Below are 26206 nucleotides of genomic sequence, written 5' to 3'. Positions count from 1 at the left end.
TATCTCTGGAACACAGCTTCAGATGGTGCCACTCCCTGGTCCAAGGATATACAAACCATCACAGGGATGAACTCATACAAAGAAAATATATGTAGTGGTGAGTGCTTTAATTCCAGCAATCCTAGGGAGGGAGGCAGGCAGAGCTCTGTGAGTTTGAGGCCAGCCTGGTCTACATAGAGAGTTCCAGGAAACCAGGTGTATTAGTTAGGGTTTTACTGCTGTGAACAGACACTATGACCAAGGCAAGTCTTATAAAAAAATAACATTTAATTGGGGCTGGCTTACAGGTTCAGAGGTTCAGTCCATTATCATCAAGGTGGGAGCATGGCAGTATCCAGGCAGGCATGGCGCAGGAGGAGCTGAGAGTTCTATGTCTTCATCCAAAGGCTGCTAGTGGAAGACTGACTTCCAGGCAACTAGGGTGAGGATCTTATACCCACACCCACAGTGACACACCCATTCCAACCAGGTCACACCTATTCCAACAAGGCCACACCTTCAGATGGTGCCGCTCCCTGGTCCAAAGATATACAAACCATCACATTCCACTCCCTGGTCCCCATAGACTTGTTCAAAAACATGAGTCTATGGGGGCCATACTTAAACATAGCATAATGCAAAATGCATTTAGTGCAACTTTCAAAGTCCTCATAGTCTATAGCAGTTGCAACAATGTTAAAAGCCCAAAATTCAAGGTCTCTTCTGAGATTCATTCAACTTAATTAACTGTAATCCCCAAAGCAAGGCAGGAAACCAGCTGGGCAAACTCCAAACTCTGCATCTCCATGGCTGATGTCAAAGTGGTCTTCAGATCTCCATTCCTTTTTCATCTTTTTTGACTGCAACAAACTGCTTCCTCCTGGGCTGGTTCCACTCCCTGTTAGCAGCTTTCCTCAGCATGTATCCCATGGCTCTGGCATCTTTAACATCTTTGAGTCTCCAAGGCAATTTCAATGTTACAGCTTCTTCTTTCAGTGTCTGGGATTCCACTTGATCTTTTGGACTCCTTCTAAGGACTGGCATCACTTCTCCATCTCTGACCTCTGTAGCACTCTATGCTCAGGTTGATCCACTCCATTATGGCTGCTGTTCTTGGTGATCATCCCATGGTACTGACATCTCCAATACACTGGGGTGTTCCACTCCAACTAGGCTTCACCAATAGCCTCTCATAGGCTCTCTTCAGGGTGCCAAGCCTCAAATCCTTTGCATGACCCCTTCAATCCTGGGCCATCAACTACAGCTGAGGCTTCACCTTCTCCAATGGGCTTCCTTGGCCTCTCACAGTGCTAAGCCTCAGCTTCTCTCCATGATCCCTTCATTCCTTCACAAGCAGTACCACCTGAGTGACTCTTACACATTACCAAGTCCAGCTGCAGCATGAGGTACAACCTTGGGTATCTCTGGAACACAGCTTCTTTGTGCTCCCAGAAAACAATTTCCAGAAGATTTCACCTCAACGATGCTGGTCTCTTCTTAATCACTGCTAATTCCTTAGCTCCAGCTAACCAGCATCAATTTTCCCAGTAGTTCCTTCCATTCTTAACTCTAGAGCCAGAGGCACATGGCTGAAGCTGCCGAGTTCTGCTGCTTACAGGAACTAGAACATGATCCCCTTGTATTATTACATTATCACTAGCTTTATGTTTTCTAAATCCTTCACTGCCTAAGCTTGGTTATCCTGGTTCTTGCTCTGTAGATTGACCTTGAATGTAGAGATTAGCATGCCTGTCTCATGGGATTAAAGGTGTGTACCACCATGCCTGGATCTAATTTAGCTGGGTAGGATCTTGCCCCAAGGTCCCACTCCCTTAATCTTTATCTCCTAGAACACAAGATTTTTGCTCCATTTCACTTCCTGGTACTCCTTTAATACTCAAACCATTTTATATTTTTCCTTTCTAAGCTTGCTATGCTTGTTCAAACTTTTCTTCATAAGACTTAACCAGAGAACAAAGTCTCTGCTTGGCTTTTTTGAAACTTCTTTTGTCAATGCAATTAATCCAAGTCTCTTCACCTTAGCCTCAGGCAAACTTTTCAGACAAGGGCAAAAAGTAGCCACATTCTTCACCAAAATACCACAAAACCAGTCTTTATGCCACATTCTGAAATTCTTCTCCTTTGAAATCTCTTGGGCCAGGTCAACACAGTTCAAATTACTCCCAGCAACAAAGTCTTCCATATTCCTACTAGGATGACCCATTAAGCCCCATTTAAAGCATTCCACTGCTTTCCAAATCCAAAGTCCCAAAATCCACATTCTTTCAAATAAAAGCATGGTCAGGCCTATCACAGCAATACCCCACTCCCGGTACCAACTTCTGTATTAGTTAGGGTTTTACTGCTGTGAACAGACACTATGACCAAGGCAAGTCTTATAAAAAAATAACATTTAATTGGGGCTGGCTTACAGGTTCAGAGGTTCAGTCCATTATCATCAAGGTGGGAGCATGGCAGTATCCAGGCAGGCATGGCGCAGGAGGAGCTGAGAGTTCTATGTCTTCATCCAAAGGCTGCTAGTAGAAGACTGACTTCCAGGCAACTAGGGTGAGGATCTTATACCCACACCCACAGTGACACACCCATTCCAACCAGGTCACACCTATTCCAACAAGGCCACACCTTCAGATGGTGCCGCTCCCTGGTCCAAAGATATACAAACCATCACACCAGGAATACCTAGACCCTATCTCAAAAAGAAAGGCAGGCTCACTTGCTTGTGTTCTCTCTCTCTCTCTCTCTCTCTGTGTGTGTGTGTGTGCACATATGTTTTCTCTTCCAGACTCCTGTATCTCCCTCTGCATGGTGACTTCATTGGCTCTTTCCTGTGTAGTCAGTGAACTCACTCAAGAGCTGCCCCTGATAAACCTGTTTTTATACTAAGAAAGAAAGAGGGGAGGGGAGAAAAAGAAGAGGTCTATTTTGGCTCTCAGTTTGATAGATTCTAGAGTCTAGACCATGTTCAGGTAGTGTAGTGGCCATTCCTGGTTGTCAACTTGACTATATTTGGAATGAACTACAATCCAGAATTGGAAGACTCACCAGTGACCCTTATCTGGAGGCTTGGAGTCTGAACTGGATCTTGGTATGGAGATCTTGAGGCATAGTGGCTATGGATTCCAATTCCAGAAGATTAAATCTCTGAGTTCAAGGTCATCTGGGATTAAAGGTGTGGTGGCACACACCTTTAATCTGGGCTACACTTTAGGCTGGAGACTATAAGGACATTGGAAGAAGGGAGTCTTGCTCTTGCTTCTTCGCCTGCTTGCCGTGTGGGACTGAGTAACTGCTAGATCCTTGGACTTCCTTTCACAGCTATGACTGAACCATTGTTGGGAATTGGGCTGCAGACTGTAAGTCATCAATAAATTCCTTTACTATTTAGAGACTATCCATAAGTTCTGTGACTCTAGAGAACCCTGACTAATACAGGTAGTAAGGTCCCACTGTGGCCAGAGTGTGACAGTAAAATTATCCCACCTTATCAGATGCCAGAAAGCAAAAACTGGACTCCTGAACAGATCTCCCACTGAGACTAACCTGTTAAGATTCTTACATAAGAGCCGGCTTGTGACACACACCTTTAATCCCAATACTTGGGAAACAGAGGTAGATGACTCCTAGTTGAAAGCCAGCCTGAGCTACAGAGTGAGTTCCAGGACAGCCTGGGCTGCACAGAGAAACTCTGTCCCAGGGACGGGGCAGGGAGAGCCTACACTGCACCTCTTAGTAGAGGATCCCTGGGGACTCAGACTTTTAATATTTGGGCTTTTGGAAACAAGATCCCAACTTATAACATCCTTCAAACAAACTGTTGGAGCTTGTGTACTGCAGTTAGATGGACAGAGTAATGCACAGTGCAAGAAACAAGATTCCTAACTTATAGAGGAATTCTGGGGTTTGAACTACCAGAAAGGAAGAGAGAAATTGTGTATGTTTGAGCTTGTTTATAACTTGTCATTGGTTGCTCAGAACAGCTTGTGATCCCAGGAGTCCTCTGTCCTTCCCTGCAAACATACACCGGGACAGCCATTCGCCCCACTACTTTATGGCATGTGTGCCAATAATTAACTGCCTTTACAGATCAGAAGTTGACTTAGTCCTGGCAGCCAAAGTAACTGTAAATTCATCTGGAGGGTGGAAAAGCTCACTGGGCATGCACACAGAACACCAGCCCCTTAGAATTCTCAAGCTAGTTAGCCTGGCTGTGTCTTTGTGTAAAATTGATGTTCCTGTGGGGAGTGTCTAGTGCCTTGATATTTGGAGGGAGGGAGAGGGAAACAGAACCTACAGGTTTATGCATGGTCTATACCAAAAAGGATTTATAGTAGTAACTTTAGCCGCTGGAAGTGGCAATAATTCCATCTATGTCTGGGCATACAGGTTCCAGAATATTCCTGAATGGCAGTCGTGAGACATATGCAGTAGCCATATAACCTCAGTTTACTTACTTGGAAGGTTGATAAAGGGATTAAGAATTGCATGAGGAAGCTGGGCATGCTGGCACATCCCATTAATCTCAGCACCTGGGAGGCAGAGACAGGCAGATATCTGAGTTTCGGGACAGCCAGAGCTACAGAATGAGACCTTGTCTCAGAAAAACAAAACAAACAACCAACCCACGAGGCGTGAGGAAATGCGTTCGTTTTTCAGGAGTCTTGCAGCATTCTCAGCACCTGACAGATGGGCTGTCCCACGTTATCCAGTCATCAGTAAGCAAGCTTTTCTTGAGAGCTCTGGATGACTTGACTGCAGTTGACAGGAGTGGCTTGAGGATGGTGCTTTGACTGGAGAGTTCTCTCTCACATATATAGAGTGTGTTTCCAGCACATCCTCAGGTACCAGGCTGTGACAACCCCATAAGGGAGCTGCTGCTGTTCTTGTCCTTCAGATGACGGTGTTGAGGCCTGGCAGCTGTGCTTGACTTGGCCTGAGATTTTAAACCCTGGAAGCAGTAGAACAGGGATTCAAGCTTTAACTCACAAGCCCAAATAAAAGAGCAGCCTTTCCCCCTTTACCAGCCTGCTGCTTGCTAAGGTTCAGATATCTGGTTGGTCACTCAGTCTTCGTTTCTTACGAAGGTTTATGCATGGTCTATACCAAAAAGGATTTATAGTAGTAACTTCAGCCGCTGGAAGTGGCAATAATTCCATCTATGTCTGGGCATACAGGTTCCAGAATATTCATCTCAAGAAGTCTCAAGACTTTTAGGAATATAAAAAAAAAAACCTGCCAACTTGTTAGACTCAAGTTTGACTGAAACTAAAAGCAAACCAACTTGTACCAGAGCCCCAGAAAGGGCTGTGAGCAGGTTAGAAAAGTCTTGTGAACCGTACACAAGATAGCATGCAGTTTACCACACGGGCATTGTGTGCTGCAGTATCAGTTTTATGACTTCCAAATTAGACTGGACATTTGGTTTTGCATAACAGTTGGTTTGAAAGATACCTTTGTTTATGAGGTTGCCTTTAGGCGTAAAATGGCAGAGTAGGGATTTGTCAGGTTTTAAGCAGAGTATATGAGACTTGGTGGCCAGGTCAGCGTTGCTGACTTCTATTGTTACCAGTGCTACCCAGGCAGCTGGAGAGATGAAAAGTCTCTGTGCCTCATGGAGACTTCAAAATAGACAGTGCAATTAAAACTGCAATGCTAGGGATCAGATGTTACACACCAAGGAGTTCATGTGTTCAGTATGTTGGCTTAGCCTGCCTTAATTAGAAGCTATATACACACACACACACACACACACACACACACACACATTGGGACTGTGCACAAACATTCTCTCAAACAGCAGAAAGCACAGATTTCCCATTCTGGCCGTTGTCCTACCTGGCATTCACCCCTGCCCACTGTATGAGTGAGTGCCGTAGGCACCAGGGATGCTCACAGCATTCTACAGAGCTCAGAGGCTGTGCACATAACTTCTAACTTGTCCTTACTTGCTGTCTGCTCTCACTCTCTAACCCAGACGGGCTGCAGTTCACTGTTCACTTCAGGCTGGCCAGTGTTTGCCGTCCTGGATAGGACTGACTTCAGTATTCCTTCCTCTCCAGTGATGGTAGATGACCAGAGAATCTTATCTACTGTGTATTTTGAGTGACTTAAGATAGATTGTTTTGGGTTTTGGGATTTTGTTTGTTTTTCTTGTCTTATTTGCGGGGTGGGGTGGGGCAGGGTTCCAGACAGAGTTTCTCTGTGTATCCTTCGATATCCTGGAACTCATCCCTCTTTAGATCCCCTTGTCTCTGCCTCCTGAGTACTGGCTTAAAGGCGTGTACCACCACTTCCTGTTGATAGGCTGGTTTTATCTGAAAATTTATAATGTAATCATTGTGTTTTGCAAGTGATTGATTTAAAATGATTTATTACATATTCAGTTACCCAGCAAACATAGTTTTTTTTTTTTTTTTTTTTTTTTGCTTGCAACTAGGTTGCTCCTGGCTAGAAACATTTTGATGCCAACTCTTGACAGTGAATGTTTAAAACAGGTGATCTTTTAATTTTTTTTCTTGTTTAAATTCTTTCCCTCTGTGTGTGTATGTGTGTGAGAGAGCATGTGGTCAGAAGTCAACCTGCAGGTGCTGGCCCTCTTTCTCCATGTTGGTCCAGAGACCTTCTTGGGTTTTCTTGCTCAGCAGGTGCCTTTACCCACTAAGCCATCTTGCTCGCCCATCTTATTTATTTATTTATTTATTTATTTATTTATTTATTTATTTGGGGGGGGTTGTTTTGTTTTGAGACAGGGTTTCTCTGCGTAGCCCTGGCTGTTGTCCTGGAACTCACTCTATAGACCAGGCTGGCCTCGAACTCAGAAATCCGCCTGCCTCTCTTATTTTATTTTTGAGACAGGTTTTATTCTATAGCCTAGGCAGGCCTTTGACTCAATATGCAACGCAGGCTATAAATTTTTCAAAGTAAAATTTGGGCTGTAGCTTGGTGATAGGGCACGCTACCTGACATGTGCAAAGTCCTGAATTCACAAATTGAAAACTATGTTGTATCTTTAATAGGTAGATATGAAGTTACGGAAAGACAATGTATAAAGAAAGTAAAGGTGTGTGACCTTGGTGCCTCTAAGCGCAGAGTAAACCTGAGTTCAATAACTTGTACATTTTGCTAGATACGGAACAGCTTTTGTTTTTCCAGCCCCAGAATATAGAGTGGAATGAATTCCAAACACTTCCTCCTCTGTGTTAGGATTTGACTTCTGTTGCTTATGAGATAGAAATACTGGCTACTTGCTGCTAGGTGTGATGTCTACACTTATTCTCAGCCCCAGGTTAGGTGGCCACCTGTAAAACAAGTGCAGCAGTGTGCATTTTTTACTGAGTCAGGGTTTCACTATGTAACACAGGGTGGCCTCCATCTCCCAAGTGTTGTGTTACAGGCATGCATCGCTACAGCCAGCAGAGCAAGGTGCTTTCTATGAGTTGTGGAGGTGGAAAAACCAAAAAAGAACCATTTGCTTCATTCAATCTGGATTCATAGAAATAGAAGTGTGTCTTCTAAAAGGAAAAAGTTCTTTTATATAAGTATATGATTTAAATGTCTAAAAATATTCTGTCATAGTTCATTTGTACAGCAGCTACCTGGATAGCTTTGGTTGGACTCTGGAGTCAGTGGTCCCAGAGCTCTGCTTTTGAAGAGCAGTGTTGTAGGCTGGGTAGAAGTCTTAGAGTGCGGGGGATGGGGTTTGAAGAGGTGACAAGAAACTGCTTGAGAGGCAGAGGAAGAGAAAAGGGCTCAGTTAGAAACTGCAGCTGACCTAGGGTAAGATCTCATTCCAGTGTAGAAACCTTACTTTCAGAAGTCAGTCCCCACGAGTCCCAATAGTTCACTGTCCTTGGCAGTTCATGGCTTATTATTGTTCACTTTTCTTCACCTGTGCCAGCTGCAGGATGGCACAGGGCTGAGTGGAGGCCAGCCATAGGCGGCAGAGTTATGCCCTTGCACTCCACAGGGAGGCATGTGGTTTTGGGAGGAGGGGTTGTGTGGAACAAGGGCAGAGGGCATGTGGGCCAGGAGGATGGGCCCAGGCTGAGACTATGGTTTGTGTCTTTTGCAGATCTGTGGGTCCTGATGGATGTGGCCGAGAGCCCTGAACTGGATCCTCACTCCCCAGAGGATGAAGAGCAGCCGGCACTCTCAGATGATGACATTCTGAGGGAAAGTGGATCTGAACAAGATTTGGATGGAGCTGGGGAAAGGGCTTCTGATTTGGAGGAGGAGGAAAATGCAACCAGGGTACAAAGCCAGGAAGAGACTCGCTCGGATGAGGAAGATGGAGCCAGTGAGCCCAAGTCACAAGATCAGGACTCAGAGGCTCATGAGCTGAGCAGGGGCCCAGCAGGATCCCCATGCGAGGAAGGGGATGATGTTGAGGAAGATGGGACGAGTGACCTCAGGGACGAAGCCTCCTCAGTGACCCGGGAACTGGACGAGCATGAACTAGACTATGATGAGGAGGTCCCCGAGGAGCCAGCTCCTGCTGCCCAGGAGGAGGAGGCTGAGAAGGCTGGGGCTGAGGAGGAGGAGGAGAAGGGGGAAGGGGCTCCCGGAGAGGAAGGGAAGCCTGATGTTCAAAGTGTGGGAGACCAAGAACCCCCAGAAGCTGCCAAGGAGAAGAAGAAAGAGGATGACGACGGGGAGATCGATGATGGCGAGATAGACGTGAGTATGGTGGAGCTGTCAAGATGTGCCTGATCCAGGAGAAGCGGGCCCAGCAGGACTCTCAGGCTCCCTTGTTCCTAGAGAGAGGGTCAGTGGTAGGCTGGGCTAGGGTGCAGGAAAATGAGAGCTTGTGTGGAGGCAGGAAAGCAATTGCTCACAGTGTAGAATGGGAAGTAGGCTTATGCAGAGAACCTCAGAGAGGAGAGCTATCGGGGCATCTCTTGAGATTCAGGTTCAAGAGAAGATCCCATCTTTAAATCTTCACATGGAATCATGGGTGTGAAGGTCAGGTTTTCTTTGCAGATGATTCTGTTGGGAGAGCGTGATTGGGAGGTTTGGAAGACATAGCCTGAAGTTCAGAGCAGTTGAGCTCAAAGCAGGTGAGGGAGGGGCAGACTAGATGAGCCAGCTGAGGTTTCTCAGAAAGCACCTGCTTGTCTGGTAGGAGATAGGTTAAACATATCAGATGATCTAGAGAGAGGGACCTAAGATTCTCACATGCACCATTCCTGCAGCAGCCTGTTGGTCCCTGCACACTTAGTTCATTTTAGGGTTTCATGGATGGAGGATGACTTTGGCCATACAGGCTGGTTGGTAGCAGGGCTTTGTGTCCCAGTGGTAGAGTAAATGGGGTGTAGTTGCTGCAAGTGTATCAGATGTCTCACATCTTCTCCCAGCTGGGGAGTAAAGTCTTCTGAGTTACCTGCTTAGTCCCCTCAGGAAGAACTAAGCTGTACATGATTTCTTGGCTCCTGTGTGTATGTGCGAGTGTGAGTGTGTGTGCATGCGTGCGTGTGCATGCGTGCGTGTGCTTCACCCTTGGAGAAATTGATCTTTCCCTCAGGGGTTGGTGAAAGGGAAAAGATGCTGTGTTGTTCCAGGTGGGATTATCAACTGTGTTTTAGCTGTGCCTGGTGTCAGGCTGCTCCCTGTGAAATGCCCTTCCTCTTCCCACAGTGAAAGTCAGAGAGGGTGAGGTGGGGGTACTGGTAACTCTTGTGTTGTGCTGTGGGTATGGGCAGTGGGGAAATGGTTTGAACCAAGCCCACCCTAGACAGCATTCATAGTCTTTGTGTGCTGGTTTCCTTTGGAAACAGTGTATGGGATGAATCTGCCACTTGACTTTCTGGCCCAACACAGTTCCACAGTATGTTACCTGCTACCCCAATGTGAATGGTCCTGCAGTCTATGGGAAATAGCATGCTACTAAAAGACCCCAGCCCAGCATCCTTTAGTAACAGGAGAGGTCCTTCCTTCCTACTGTTCTAGCCCACAGTACCCTGTGGTTCATGTTGTTGGGAAGTCTTGGACACTGGGGATCCTGGAAGTGTATAAGGATCACAATTGCATGCTGAAGATATAATAGGACAGGTAGGCAAGTGGGCACCATAACTGATAAGTTTTAGCCTGGCCCATGATAGCACAGTGACTCCAGGCCAGCAGCCACTTTCCCTGTAAGCTCCTCTCCTGGACCCTGTCTTCCTCCCATTCCACAATATTGTTTGCATGTTTGAACTATGTTCCTACGTCTCTATAGGCTCATGGGCCTCGACTGGGATTTTTCTTTTCCCCTGAGACAGGGTTTCTCTGTGTAGCCCTGGATGTCCTGGATCTCGCTCTGTAGACCAGGCTAGCCTCGAACTCAGATCCACACCACCACTGCCTGGTTATCCACTGTGATTCTTGCTTAGCATATTTGTTGTTCTTATCATGGTCTTAGATAATTGCTGCATCACCAGACTCCCTCCTCAGGGACAGTCTCCTAGGCCAAGACCTACTTGGCATGGCATTCTGAAGATGAATATCTGAGAGATGAATATCTCTCAGGCAGAGCCTCTACATGAGTGTTTAGGATGCTGTTTAGTTAGTTTGGACTGTGGGCCAGCTGCTTGTTGGTATTTGCTGGAAAGGATATTCCCTGTCAGATGATATTTAGTGAGCATGGGGTTCTGCAGAGCAGGAGATGTGGCGTGACATCCCCTGTCACCAGAGGAAAACAAGGGCATCCTTTCTGATCCCTCTGACCTGTTCCTAGAGACGCACGCCATGGTCGGTTGCATCTGCAGGACACCGGGAACAGCCCGTGTGTGTTTAACCAGGGATTGTTCTTTGACTCTGTGGCTAATGGCTTTGTTCTGCTTTTGTCTCCTCATGGGGTCAGCAGGCCAAGGCAGAAGGCATGTTTGCCCACTCTTCCCCTGGTGCCAGGGCTATCCAGAGAGCATAGGACCATGGGCATAGCTTGACTACAAGGAGTCTAGGCTGATGGGAATAGGTTGGTGAACAAGCCCTGGGCACAGGGGTGGCTGGTGAGACCCCAAAGTAGTGGTCAGGTCTTGGCTCCCCTGAGGACCCTGGAAATGCAACTTGGGTTCTACTCTCTGTAAAGCTTCTGGGTCATTCTAAAGTAATGGTGAGGTAAAGAGTGAGCCATAGGTAGTGTTGCCATCAGGGTCACCTGATGTCCCCATGAGAGGCAAGTAGATTTCAGTTGTAAAGGACATGAAGTACTGGGGTTTATATTATACACTGTTAACGTATGTAGTAGTAAAGACCAAAGTATGACCATTGCCTGCTTGCGATGGATAGAAACAGAAGTTCTGCTCTGAAGTGTTAGGTGGAGCCTACCATTTCCACAGCACTCTTCTGAGGTTATAGGTGACTGAAGACCATCTGTGGTGTAACTGGGCACTTAAGAATGTGGAACTGGAGGTGAGCTGATGAGGACGTACCTGTGGAAAAGGTGGATGCTCCCCCAGCCTCTCTGCTTCCAGCCTGGTGAAGAGGTGTGGTGGGAAGTGGTGTGGCTCCCTCCAGATGACTGTCCTCTGTTCCAGGATGATGACCTGGAGGAAGGCGAGGTGAAGGACCCCAGTGACCGGAAGGTGAGGCCTCGCCCCACCTGCCGATTCTTCATGAAAGGTAACTGTCTGCCTCCAGCCCTTTTGCGGCCATCTGTGTAGCCTCTGCTCTCTTGGGGCCATGGTGGTGATCCATCCTCCTCTGGGCACACTGTTGATGTCAGTGAGGCTTCACGGGGCTAGACTGCAAGAGTTGATGGCAGTGAGGTGCTGTTGGTGGTAAACATGGGCCTTTCATTGGCCTGTCATTGCCTTAAAAACTGCCATAGAGGAGAGCCCCTCTTCTTACCCTGCAGGTGTCGGGCTTGTGTACAGCAGACCCAAGGCTGCAGCACACAGTGGCAGTTGTTTCTGAGTGCTTCTTTCTATAAGGCCAGCTGTTCCAGTCTTAGCATTCCCCTCCTCTGTTAGAAAGAGCCACTTCTTACAAGATGGGTTAGAAGCAGGTCCGTTACTTGGGGGTGGTATTGAAAAGGCAAGGGGAAGCCTCTAAGGGCATCAGTCCTGCAGAGGACTAATGCAATGCAGCAGCTTCAGCAGGGGCATTGTCTTCCTCACAGTCCAGATGTGATCTGTGCTCTGGCTTTGTAACGCCAGGGGTGGGGGTGGGTTCAGACATGGAATCAAGAGTCTCCAGTCTGGATGTTCTTCAGTGGTTTGGGTGTATTTCTTGTTAGTGTTTTCCTTGGACAGATAGGCAGGTGTTTTCTCTTGCGCGTGGATGACTTTGCTCGCTTCGCCAGCCTGTGTGTGCAGTCTAAGTTCACAAGAGCTTCCTGTACTTCTTTTCCAGATGTTGTGACACCATTATCCACTCTTCTTCCACCAATACCAAATTCCATACCACTCAGAGGCCAGGTTAAAGGTACAAAATATCCTGTGTTCACTCTCTGTTGTGCCTTAAAGTCCCCTGCGCCAGAGGCCAGACTTCTTTCTCCTGGATCCAGAGCACAGCTGGGATGCCAACAGGGAGGAGGCTTGAGGGACAGAACTGCTGTGGCCCTTTTCTCCTTAGTGTCCATAGAGCTGGGGAGGAGATGCAGGTTGAGACCATGGCGCTGCACTTGAAGAACAGGAGCTCCCACAGACGGGCAGTGGAGCCCCGTCCTGCTCATGGGGAGAATGTGCCTGAGGAGTGAGCCCCAAACAGCTCTGTCCCTCAGGTCACGAGATGCCCTGGTGATGGGATGTTCATGAAAATTCCACTCAGGCTTGCTTCTCTGGTCTTGGGATGCCAAGTGAAAAGAGTTGGCCCATAAGTTGCACAGCCGATTGTGTGTGTTGGGGTGGGATACAGGGCAGTGTATAGGTGACCTTCACTTGGAAATGCCCCAAGCATCCTAAGGGTGAAGAGCTGTGATACCACGTCTTAGTTCTTAGAAATCTTTGCTATTTAACGTGCTGATATTTCAAGAAATGTAAGTGCAAGCAGAAGACCCTTTCCAGGTAATGTCATGAGGAATCAGTGCAGTCGTCCCCAGCAGATGTGCAGATTGCAGCAGCAGAAGTGTGTACCACACGGATCTATACTTGGTTCTCAGTATACTGCTCTCAGACTGCTGCACAGAGCCTTTGCAGTTGAGAAGCTTGTTGGGGACTTTTGGGACAGGCCAGCAGCATCAGCATAAGTCAGAGCAAGAGCCAGAGGTTCACACCCTGATCTAGTCTCAGGCTTACCAAGCACAGATCAGATGAAGTAAAGGTAGCTCTTAGTGAGACATCTGTGTACACTTGGGTAGGATTGCTGCTTTAGCACACTGGGTGAGCACCGCTGGTTACACTAAGCTGGGTTTGGGTTTTTCATGAGTGAGGCAATGCATGGTGAAGTTTCTGCAGTCAAGTGGGAAGCAGCTTAGGTGGTTGTCTTAGCATTTCTGTTGCTTTGATAAAACACCGGAACCAAAGGCAATCTGGGGAGGCATGGTTGGTATTTCAGTTTACAGTCCCACATCATAGTCCGTTATGGAAAGAAGGAAAGGAGGAGAGGAGAGGAGGGTAGGCAGGCAGGCAGGGACTGAAACAGTGGCTATAGAGAAACCCCGCTTACTGCTTGTTCCCCTTTCTCAGTTTGCTTTCTTCTATACTCTAGGACTACCTGCTTGGGGTAACACTGGCCACCCACATCAATTACTTAAGAAAAAGACCACAGGCTTGCCTATAGGCCAGTCTTGAAGTTTGGTGGGGCTTTTTTTCTTGAGGTTTCTCTTCCCAAATGAATGTAGCCTTTGTCAGGTTGACCTAAAAACTAGCCAGGGCCGTGAGTGTGAACAGTAGTAGTGTTTCCAGGGTGAGTACAGTGAACAGACATGAACATAGCGTTTTCAGGGTGGTGTTAATTGCTGCTTCCCTTTCTCTCATCCTGTTTATAACGTGCAGGAGGAGAGGAATGGTGAGCTTGACTTCTCTGGGATGTCGTTCTCATCATTGTAGGAATTTTTCCCCTGTGGCTTGCCTACAAGTTATAAGCATAGTGTTTAGTTGAACTCAGTTGATCATCCTTTTCATAGGGCTAGAGAGACAGTTCAACAGTTAATAGCAGATAAGGTTCTTGGAGGACTCAAGTTCAATTACCAACTCCCATGTCAGGCAGCTGGCTGTTGGCTATAAATCCAGCTCTTGAGGGTCTGGTGCCCTCCATTGGACTCTGCAGGTATTGTACTCACATGTGGCCATGTACTTACACCCACACATACACAAAAGTAATTCTTTAGCTGGACATGTATGGTTGTGTACACCTTTAATCCCAGAACTTTAGAAGACAAAGACAGACATATAAGTGCCAGGTCAACCCGGGCTGCAAATACTATGTCAAAAAAGAAAAAAACAATAATGAGAAAAGTTACTTTAGAAATAAAACTAAGGCTGTTTTCTTAGCAAAGGTGTGGGTATACTGGAACCCTTGCACACTGCTGGTGGGAACGTGAAATAAAAGTTGAGCAGTTCCTCAGAAGCTGAGAAATAGAACAGCTATGGCCAAGTATGTGTCTGTCTCTTCAGATACCATGATCAAGGCAACAAAGAAAAAGGGATTGGGAGGTTACTGGTGGAGAGGGAGAGTCCAGGAACACAGTGGCAGAGCATGGCAACAGGCAGGCATAGCTCTGCAGCCAGAGCTAAGAGCTTGTATCTTAAATGCAGCTCGGAGGCAAGGAGGGAGCGAGAGAGAGGCACTAACCAGGAACCAACCCGATTGGCTTTTGAAACGCACAGGTCTTCCCCGAGTGACACACCTTCTAATCCTTCCCAAACAGTTGTACCAGCTGTAGACCAAGCATTCAAATCTATGAGCCTAAGGCTCACTCAGACCACCACCTACCTACCTACCTACCTACCTACCTACCTTCCTTCCTTCCTTCCTTCCTTCCATCCTTCCATCCATCCCTGCTCCATTTGAGTTGTGGCAGTATCATAATGAAAAATACAGTTAGTTCAACTTTAAAAGTCCTCACTGGTCTTTCTCAGCCTCAGCACAGACTAAAGCAGGAGTTCTCAACCTGTGAGTGGCACCCCTCTGGGTCACATACCAGATATCCTGCACAGCGGGTATGTACAGGACATAACAGTACTAAAGCCGGGCTGTGGTGGTGCAGGCCTTTAATCCCAGCACTTGGGAGGCAGAGGCAGGCGGATTTCTGAGTTCGAGGTCAGCCTGGACTACAGAGTGAGTTCCAGGACAGCCAGAGCTACACAGAGAAACCCTGTCTCAAAGAAACAATAATAATAATAAACAGTACTAAAATTACAGTTATGAAGTCTCAATGAAATAATTTTGTGGTTGGGGCCACCACAACCTAAGAAACTGTATTAAAAGGTTACAGTGTTAGAAAGGTTGAGAGCTTGTGGTCTGAAGTCTCCTGAGGGAGGCTTTAAGCAATCTCATAATTCTTACCCGTGTAAAATCAAGTCAGAAGGCAAGCTACATTTTCCAACATAAAATGTGTTACTGTTCCAAAGGAGAGCATTGAGCAGAGTGAGGAAATGCTGAGACAATGCAGAGTCAGAATCCAGCGAGACATCTGCCAAAACCTATAGTCCAGTGGTTCTCAACCTGTGGGTCACGACCCCTCTGAGGGTCAGCTGACCTCTTGACAGGGGTTGCCTAAGACCATTAACACAGATATTTACATTACAGTTCATAAAGGTAGCAGATTTACAACAAAAATAATTTTATAATTATTTTCACCACAACATGAGTAACTATTTGAAAGGTCTGAGCATTAGGAAGGTTGAGAACTGCTGCTTAATCTGTGCCTGATGTCGGAGAGCTTAGTTGGCTCCACCCTTGCAGTTTGCTGACTGCAGCACACTTCTCTATGGGGTTTGTTCCACCCCCTGTCTGCACGAAGCTTTCTTTGACAGATGCCCCACAGCTTTAATACCTCCAGCAGCTGGGGTCTCCAACACTTTCATGGCTTCATGTAATGGCCTCTTCCAAATTCCATGACGGGGACGGGGCTCACCTACCTCACAACTGACCTCAGCCCCTCTTCCCTTGAGACTCTACAACCCCTTTACTGCATCCTTCATGACTCTGAAGCCAGAACCCATGCCGCCAAGTTTGGCTGCCTTGTGATGAAATTTGGGCCCCCTCCTTGGATTACATTTGGATAAACTTAGATTTATTGCTCTCTAGGAACAGATCATTCCTTAAGCCTTATCACAGATGGCATGTAGGATCAGCTGGGGAGGGTCCTGAGGGTGCCGCTCCCCTTAGTTCCATTTCTCCTATCTCTCTCTGCACAAACCTTAGCTCCTAAATTAAGTTTTCTCAGTATTTTTGGTTTTTCGAGACAGGGTTTCTCTGTATAGCTCTGGCTGTCCTGGAACTCACTCTGTAGACCAGGCTGGCCTCGAACTCAGAAATCCGCCTGCCTCTGCCTCCCAAGTGCTAGGATTAAAGGCATGTGCCACCACACCCAGCATCAGTATATTTTTAAACATTTGTTTTTATTATGTTAAATATGTGTAGGTGTGCATGTGAGTACAGGTAACTGTTGATGCCAGAAGTATTAGAACCCCTGCAGCTGCAGTCACAGGCTGTGGTGAGCTGTCTAGCATGGGTGCTGAGAACTGAACTCCAGGCTTCTACAAAACAGTATATGCTCTTAACCACAGAGCCACCTCTCCAGCCCTGATGCTGCTGCTGTTGCTGGAGACAGGGTTTTCTCTGTGTAACCCTGGATGTTCTGGAACTTGCTCTGTAGACTAGAACTCAGACCTCCACCTGCCTCTGCCTCACAAGGGTTGTGATTAAAGGTGTGGCCGTTGTGGCTCACATTTTGTATTTCTTTTTTCCCCAGTTGTCCTTTTCCATTTGAGACCTGCATAGAGTGATTACTAATACTAAAGCAACAGAGGCAGTATTGGGTTGTCTTGGCATCTCCTCTGTCAGTTTAGCCTTAGGCAGATTCTTAAACCATAAAGCAACCATATTCTTTGCCAGAATATCACAAGAATGGTCTCTGGACCAGCTGCTAATACTGTTCCATAGGCAACCTCTTGAGCTGGGACTCTGTAGTCCACATTGCTCTCAGCACTACTCATTGTCTCCCAAGCTCCTACCAGGATGTCCCATTAAGCCTTTGTTTACAGTATTCAAACCCTTTCTTACTTGAAGGTCCCAACATCTTGCACAGTTCTTTTGAGAGAAAGAGAGAGAGTGAGAGAGAGAGAGAGAGACGTATCATGGGCCTATCACAGCAATACCCCATTCCTGGTACCATCTATCTTAGTTACTTTTTAATTGCTGTGATGAGACACCATAAACAGGACAACTTAGAGAAAAAGAGTCTGTTTGGAAGTTCCCAGGTTCAGAGGGTGAATCTATGACCACTGGTGTGGAGAGCAGTCAGGCATGGTGCTGCAGTAGTAATGGAGCACTTAGAGCCTTATCTGCAAGTAGGACAGACATCTGGGCATCATGTGGCTTTTGAAACTTCAACGTCTGACCCTTCCACCAACAAACCCACACTTCTTAGCCCTTCCCAAACAGTCCCAGTAACTGAGACCAAGCATTCAGATATATAAACCTAAGGGGGGGGGAGGGGTCATTCTTACTCACACTGCTGCATCAAGCCCTCTGTTGTGTTTGTTCAAGAGGAATTAAAATGTGACCACCTAAACACTTGTGTGTGGGCATGAGGGTCCTGCTTGGTTGATCCAGAAACGAAGCTGGATGTTCACAGGGAGTGTATGGGGGAGTGAAACTCAGAGCCTTGAACCTCAAGTTGAGCACCAGATCACCACTCAAGGAGCTCCACTGTAGCTGTACCCTTTAATCTTTCCCACTCTGTCAGGAGCTTTTCTAGCAGTGTCTGGGCGTGTCTGGGTTGTTGGACTCCCTGATGTTCAGTGATGTGCACCCTTTTCATGCTCTTATGTGCCCTTCTATGCATGTCATATCGGTGTGTGTTCTCCTTCATGCTTATAACTTGGAATGCCTCGGGGTGGCCTGTAGCCTATGGGAGTTCTCCAGACCATTCAGGGACTCTGAAATTAGAGCAGTTTTCATAGTGGTAAGTAAGACACTCCTACTGTGAGCGCACATATGTAAAGGCCAGCCTCAGTTATGTTAGTAAGGAAAAAAACTTCAATTTTGACAGGGATATTGTTGTGTATTTTAATTTTAAGACAGTCTCTGGCTGGTGAGATGGCTCAGTGGGTAAGAGCACCCGACAGCTCTTAGCTCTTCCGAAGGCCCGGAGTTCAAATCCCAGCAACCACATGGTGGCTCACAACCATCCGTAATGATCTGACACCCTCTTCTGGAGTGTCTGAAGACAACGACAGTGTACTTACATATAATCAATCAATCAATCAATCAATAAATCTTAAAAAAAAAAAAAAAAAGACAGTCTCACTCTGTAGACCAGGATCTGCCTGCCTCTGTGCCCCCCAACCCTGAGTACTTGGGTTAAAGGTGTGCACCACTGTCCTGGCTCTGACTGGTTGTTTGTTTGTTTTGTAGATTTACAGAGGTAGGTACAATTACATGCCATAAAATGTTGCCACTGTAAATGTATAACCCAGTGATTCTGAGTAAATCTGCCCAGTTGTATGTGCCTCACCTTAGTTCAGTCCTTAAGGACTTACCACTCTAGTGAGACTGCTCAGTGCACACCCTTCCATAGGATGGTAGCCTTCAGGCTAGACAGACAGAGCAGCTAGTAGATAGAGCTCAGAGCTGGGCCCAGATCATGAAGGCTGAAAGCTGCCACTTTGCAGGCAATACTCTGGGAGTCTGGAAAGGTGGCCTAGCAATTGGGAATGCTTGCTACTCCTGCAGAAGACACATGTTCAGTTCTGGCACACACATGGTGGCTTACAACCATTTGTAACTCCAGTTCCAGGAGTACCCTTTTCTGGCCTCCACAGGCACCAAGGACACACACATGGTACACACATACAAAGACATATAGGCAAAACTCCCATGCATATAAAATAAAAGTAAGTAAATATTTTCAAGAAGAGACAACAGTCAGTGTGTGGGTGTTCAGATCTGTTCTCCCATATGAGAATTGGACTTGTGGGCATGACTGCTTTCCAGTGTCCATCAGCCTTGCAGGTGACTCTGAAAAGTTAGAGCAGAGTTCCTGGAAGGTCAATTCAGACCACCCAGTGCCCAGGCTCTCTACGCTGGGTGGACTTCCCGCCCACAACTGGAGAGCTGTGGTGTGACTGAAGAGCCTCTGGAAGGCCTTGCCTCCTATGCATCACACCTGGTATAGCTGCCCCACCAACGCACCAAATGCAGCACAGAGAACCAGCATCGGCACTGAATGTGCACCCTGCCTCAGCATGCATCTGCTCAAAGTAGACGATGCCATCTTCTCCCAGTTTACATACTCCATAGACATGTGCTGACATGTTTATATCTAAGTAGATAATTGACATTTCTTAGTAGAAATCATGTTCAGGAGCAAAGGCTCCCTGGACAGGCAGGATTCTCCCAGAGTGGTTCATGCAAGCCAGCATGGGCATTTATCCAGCTCTGAGCTCCTGAGAGAAGCTGTAGTCTCATGTCTCTAAGCTGAGAGAAAGGACACACAAATTTCCTGTCACAGGAGCCATTATGTGCCCTGAGCCACTGGGTCTTAAGTCCTGTAAGGGCACAGAGCTATAGGTCTGCAGTTTGCTCAATTGCTTAAGGCTTAATTGTTGTATTTCTGTGTAGTCTGCCTTCCTGTCAAGAAGAGTTTGTTAACCAGTGAAGCACTTTGACATTCATGCACGGGCTGTGGTTATTGCTTGTTTGCAGCTGCTTAGACTGGCTGAAAAGGAAACCACGGCGTGTGATAGAGACCACTTTGTCAGAATGTGCGCTCTGGACCAAAACAAGTGTTTTGTTTGTAAAGTGACAGTGTAAAACTATCTTCACTGTGTGGCAAGTGCTTTGCCTATGGTGGCAATCATGCAGCTGATGAGAACTGATCCAAGTGATAGATCACAAGCTTAAAGGCCATTTCTGGACTTAACAGACACATGCAGTTGCTCATGCACATGGCTACCGTGTGCTTGCTCTTGCTGGCATTTGCACGTTTGTATGGATGAATCTCAGCCATTAGACATGGGGACTGTGGCCAGCAGGTGATGGATGGGCAGCCACTTCCTGCCATCTGTTGAACTTCTTCGATTGCTGCTGAGACATCTGCCATAGTCATATGTCAGTATTACTGATGCAGTTTTAGGTCTGTTGCTACTAATCACATAGGTTGTTTTTTTTTTTTTTTTTCTTAAATTGCTTACAGACAAGAGCAGTAAAGATCAAGTCAGAGTGTATAATATATTCAAGAAAAATGGGTAGACATTTGGTGACTACATGTTTGACTACCCCTAAGTTGGTAACTACCTCTGCACAAGGTTCTAGAGACATGGGAACAGGAGACAGTATGTAGCCCAGGCATTCTCCTGAGTACTGGAATCAAAGGTCTGCTGTCATACCCACCCGGCTCTACTGTATGCTCTTTAGAGAATATACACTTTATTCACACATATATTCCTGATTTTACTTCATTTTACCATAAAATTTTTATGTCAAATATCTACCCGTTGAATTAATTATTTAAGAAATAAACCTCGGGAGTGCGTTCCTGCTACCCTCCCCAATTGTTTACATTCCTGAATGAAAAACACAGCCTTTACGTTCTGATATGCTTTAAACAGTGCAACAGTTGGGCTACTTCTGAACCGCCACATGGTTAATCCACCTCCTGCCAATAATCCTGAGTTATTACTTACTAAATTCTATATTCTACTTTGGCTGCCCTGACTGGACCATGCTCTCTCAACTCCTTAACATGCCAGCTGTGCCTCCCTGTCCTTCACTCTTGTCAGGCATTGTGTCTCTCCTCCTTTTCCTCTTCCTCCTCCTCCAGGTTTGGTGGATCTCCTTTTCCTGCTTCTCTCTGTCCCAAGCCTGGGAATCCTAAAAGTCATGCTCTGTCTCCCTGCCCAGCCGTGGACTGGTGTCATCTTTATTTACCATTCAGAGCCAACTGGGGGAAGAGTCCCTCAGTGTCTTACTTGTGGACCCTCATGTAGGGAATTTTGGGGACCCAGATTATCATCATAATACAAGCAACATTAGGCCAAACCTACTACATTTCCCCATTTTTGTCCAATTAAAAAGATTCTTTTCTCTCATATATACATATTGAACATAATTATAACAATACTGTAGTCAGAGATCTGAGGAGGAATGAAATATTACTTAAATATGTAGGAAGCACAAAGACAAAGACACAGCTCTCAAAGCGTATACATTTTGTAGAGACAGCTGACTCGCTGGACAGTCCTCCGTATCCCTCATAATGTCGGGGCATCTGTCTTCAGCCTTCCAGCTAGAACCATCTGACAGACCTTAAGTAAAGCAGGGATTATGAAGAACTAGTTTGCCCTGTCTTGACAGACCTTAGCAGTCGACTATCCTGCTTCTGTGTGTCCATTTTTTGAACAGTAATTGTCTGCAGAATGAAATTAGGGTATTTCTCACCCGGTGACTAGTTTGCCACAATTGTATCAACTCTAGTTGGAGGTAATGATCTCAGTATCTTCTTTGAAGTGGGAAGAGGGTACTGTCGGGACAGATGTGTCTTCTAGTCAAAAGATCTATTGATTATTAATAAGATTTTAAATGCCATATTCTGTGGCTCTCTGATGCTTTGAAGACTTAACTACATATAGTCTTTCTGAACTGTTAAACGTTGACTACTCTTAGCTATTTACTATTGCAATAATTTTGAAAACACTTTATTGTAATTAAGTCAGAATCTAATATTACCTTTAACTTGCATTACTTTATCATCCTAAATAGTTTGCAGTAGCAGCTATTAGAAGTACTAGGTCCAAGCCCTACATTCTTAAATGAGTTGCATTGGCACAATGCCTATCTAAGAGTAACAATATTAATTTAAAGTTTTGTTTTAATATTCAAAGATTTATCTCAATGAAAACCTTAAACCTGTATCAATATATAAATTATGTACCGATGTAAGAGATTATTACTTCAATTCTACATCAAAAAGTAAAGATTTTGCCGGGCACTGGTGGCACACGCCTGTAATCCCAGCACTTTGGAGGCAGAGGCAGGCGGATTTCTGAGTTTGAAGACAGCCAGGGCTACACAGAGAAACCCTGTCTCGGGAAACAAACAAACAAACAAACAAAAAAAGTGAAGATTTCTACCAATGCAAGATGATAACTATAATGTTTTGCTTATGAGTAAATTTAGTTATGCATCCCCATATATCTAATTTCTTATATTACTCTATCCCCTTTCTTTCCCTTTAACACCCTTCCTTTTACCTAAGAAGGGATAGAGAAGAGGAAAGGAAATATGGAAATCCCCAAGTCTACGCTCTTTATTTAGTTTCCTCCCTGTCCGAAATTATGACCATTTCCAAATTATCCCTTAAAATGACAACCTACCCATTTATAAAATAACCGTAAGCAGACACCCGATCCCAAGGGATCAGGAGGAGGTCACTCCAGAGCTGCTTCCTGCAATGTTGGGGCGATGAATTGTTTTAATGGGTGGGGAGAGGGTAGTAAAATAGTAAAGATTGGTTAGCCTTAAGAAAGCTAGCCTTGGCATCTGTTATCCAGTCTCTGCATGCCTTTAAAGTTCAGGGCTTAACTGAAGTTCTGAACGCACCCGTCTGAAAGGCTGGATGAACCGAGGTCATGAGAAATCAGCAGCCATTCTTGAACCTGTTCTGGGAGGGAGTCTCTGGAAACAGCTGCAGCTGAGACAGGGAGCTGGCGAGCAAGTCACCTCAGCATCCCTACGGAGGAGCTTGTCAGCGTTGCATCAGGGTGCTTCACTCTGCAATAGATGAATCTTACAACTAAAGTTTTAGTTCTCTAAAGATATTTGTTTGGATTGTGCATGGTGCACAGAGCAGTTACGGATGAAGTTTGCTCATTGTCTGGTCAGGTGAAAGACAACTACCTTTTTCATGAGCTATTTGATCAATAACCAATTGTAATAAGTCTTCATCCATGCCATATGGAGGATTGCACGATTAATTTTATTTTTTTTTTGGTTTTTCGAGACAGGGTTTCTCTGTGTAGCCCTGGCTGTCCTGGAACTCACTTTGTAGACCAGGCTGGCCTCGAACTCAGAAATCCGCCTGCCTCTGCCTCCCGAGTGCTGGGATTTAAGGCGTGCGCCACCACGCCCGGCTGCATGATTAATTTTAAAGATTCTGTAACCAAAAAGATTTATTGGCTAATTTCAGTTGAAGTTTCAGCTGAAGACATTTTTATGTTTCTTCCAGTTTCAGGGCTGTTCCCATGTGGAGGGATCAGCAATTCATGTTGCCTGTCTGTAAACAAGATCTTCATAGCTAATCCACATTACTTTGGAAGGGGTTCAAAGCCTGTTCTCATTTCCTGTTAACAGAAATAGAGCATTTCTCCCAAAATAGCGTGTCCTTGGTCTGGTGACCTGAAACCCACCGGTCCAGTTTTGTAGCCTCCATTTCTTAGGGCCTGCTGTACTCTGGCCTCTCTCCTAGAGGATTAGTAATACCGTTAATACAACCAAACTTATAATCACCTTCAGTTTGATAATTAGAACAATTATTATCTGTTGAGCTAGGTTTTCTATTTGTTTCTTACTTTAAGATCAAAGGCCTGGATTTTTTTTGGGGGGGGGGGGTGGGTTGAGACAGGGTTTCTCTGTGTAGCCCAGGCTGGCCTCGAACTCAGAAATCTGACTGCCTCTGCCTCCCAAGTGCCGGGATTAAAGGCGTGCACCACCACTGCCCAATTCTGGATTTCTTTATTTCTCCCTTCTGTGGAGATTTAATATCTCTTTAACATCATTTAAAACATTTATTACTTACTTAAAAACATTTAAAGCAGTTACCACTTTTTCCCTTCTATCATAAGACAATGAACCTCTCCTTCATTCCTCCCTTTTCAAGAGATTGGTATCTATGGATATATTTATATCCCCTTTCTTTTCATTTAACTTGCATTAACATCTTTTCCTACATATTTAACTTCAATTCATTCCCGTGGACTGATTTATTAATGAATGCCACACCAAGCTATCCCAGAATTCCCATATTGCAAGAGTCTTGTTGCTTTCAGAGCCTTGTCTCCTAGCTTGCCATTAGTTCCTCCATGTCTGTATTTGATTTAGGCTTGCTCTTTGCAGCCTGCCTTCTCCCAGCAGGAGCTGTTGGTCTCCATGGCTTGTGCTCTCGCAGCAGCTCAGAACCTGAGAGAGCGCCCAGCTAGATCACTAGCCTGCCATCCACATCCCTAGTCTTTTTTTTTTTTTTTTTAAGATTTTATTTTTATTTATATGTAAGCACACTGTAGCTGTCCTCAGACACACCAGAAGAGGGCATCAGATCCCATTACAGATGGTTGTGAGCCACCATGTGGTTGCTGGGATTTGAACTCGGAACCTCCAGAAGAGCAGCCAGTGCTTTTGACCACTGAGCCATCTCTCCAGCCGCATCCCTAGCCTTAAGCCATGAACCCCAGAATCTTGCATGCTAAACTTGTACAAACTTCTGTCCTAATTTCTTATCTGTGTTCAATTTTGGCCGTGCCGGGAGAGTGGAAAAGGAGAGATCCACCATGCCTGATAAGAGTGTAGGACAGAGAGGCATGGCCAGTATCTGAAGGAGCCAGGAGAGCTTGGCCCATTTGGGCAGCCCTCTGGGTCCAGAGCAGCCAAGACAGAGCACAGAATTTAGTTGTAAACAAGTTGTAAACTTGGAGTTATTGGTGCGGCGTCTAGGTTCTGTCAGTAGTGGAGGCTAGGCAGTAGCCCAGCTATTGTCCAGATTAAGGCATATCAAAATGCAAAGGCTGTGGATCTTTCATTCAGGAATGTTAAGCATTGAGATAGGTAATAAACCCCACTGCTGGGACTTACTAATTATTTAATTCAGCATCTACCCAAGCATAAATATTAATAAAAGAATTGTTGAGACATGGACCATCTAATTAAGAAAAATTTTTTTTTTAACCCTATGTCCAAACATAGCCCTCTGAAATGCAGAATAGCCAGGCATGGTAACACACCTTCTGTCCCAGCACTCAGGAGCATCCGAGTGGTACAGGTGCATCTCTCTTGAGTTTGAAGCCAGCTTTCTCCATACACAGTTCCAGGTAGAGTGAGTTCTAGGCCAGCCTGATCTGCAAAGAAATCCTGTCTTGAAAATTGAAAAAAGAAATTAAGTTTGTAGAGGGCAGAGCAAGTGTATATGTGGAGCTCAGGACAACAGATAGGTGTGGGCTCTGCAGATGAAGCTCAAGTCATCAGGCTGAGTGGCCAGAGCCCTTACCTGCTAAGCCATCCCTCGCATGAGGTTTTTTTTTTTTTTTAATTGTGGAAGTAATTTTTACTAACAAAACAAAGTAAAAGGGCTAGGAATGTAGCTAGACAATAATTTATGTCCCTAGTATGTACAAGGAGGCCCTGAGTCCCATGTACCTAGTGAGAAGGGTGTACCCAGAAGGCATTTCCCCACAGTCCCAGCAATAGTATATATGCCCCAGCCCCATGAAAATGTTCCTCTATAAATGGGGTTCCTGCACTCCTTGGTCATTCATTGGTCCAGTGTTTGCAGGCTGTCTACTCTGGCTGGGTAGTGGGGTGGCTATTCTTTCTGAAGCCATCTTTCTCATTACTTAGGTGGCCACGGGTCAAAACACTCTCAACAGGGACCTAACTTAGCTACCTGAAACCTGGGTTCTGTCACCCTGACACTGTCAGGGATGCCTCTGCCCTCTCCTCACCTTCCTCAATTGTGTTCCCTCCTCCCATGCATATGGTTTCTCCCTTTTCTGCCCATGTGAGTGATGTGAGGGTTGACAGTGAGTTTGGGATTTCTAGTTTTTGTTTTGTTTTGAAATTTTAAAGCAAATAATAAACTCTTAACTAACTGGGTGTGTATTTTCAGTATTCTGTATATAATAATATATATACTTGATACGTTTGGGTACTTCCTGGCTTTCTCTAATGAGCTTTGTTACATTTTAACCACATGAACAAGGTTAAGAAGCGGATGCAGATGGAGAGCTGACGATGAAGAAGTGGATGGCGTTTGCATCTGTCTTCAGATGCCTGGCTCCATTAGTCATGTGCCTGCATTCAAAGTCCAACCTCATGTAGCTCCCATGGAACACTTGAAATACTGTTAGCAATG

The 26206-nt window shown here is 45.7% G+C and overlaps 1 protein-coding gene across 5 annotated transcripts in view; it reads left to right on the top strand.

Moving 5' to 3' along the window:
* The window catches only part of Zc3h18 (zinc finger CCCH-type containing 18), a 51587-nt gene that overhangs the window by 4785 nt on the left and 20596 nt on the right, over positions 1 to 26206 (top strand). For 3 of the 5 annotated variants that reach the window (XM_021169726.3, XM_085843533.1, XM_021169727.3), the window contains 3 exons: positions 8069 to 8673; positions 11511 to 11595; positions 12328 to 12399. In XM_021169726.3, the coding sequence (XP_021025385.2) occupies positions 8083 to 8673; positions 11511 to 11595; positions 12328 to 12399 (748 nt within the window). In that variant the 5' untranslated portion in view covers positions 8069 to 8082. Of the gene's footprint in view, positions 1 to 6433; positions 6492 to 8068; positions 8674 to 11510; positions 11596 to 12327; positions 12400 to 26206 lie in introns of all 5 variants that reach the window. The other 2 variants (XM_029480521.2, XM_029480520.2) reach the window with 2 other exon arrangements.

This window comes from Mus caroli, unplaced genomic scaffold, assembly GCF_978045245.1.
Source record: "Mus caroli unplaced genomic scaffold, Mus_caroli_1 scaffold_10, whole genome shotgun sequence".
Classification (NCBI taxonomy): domain Eukaryota; kingdom Metazoa; phylum Chordata; class Mammalia; order Rodentia; family Muridae; genus Mus; species Mus caroli.
This window is presented reverse-complemented; position numbering and strand designations above follow the sequence as displayed.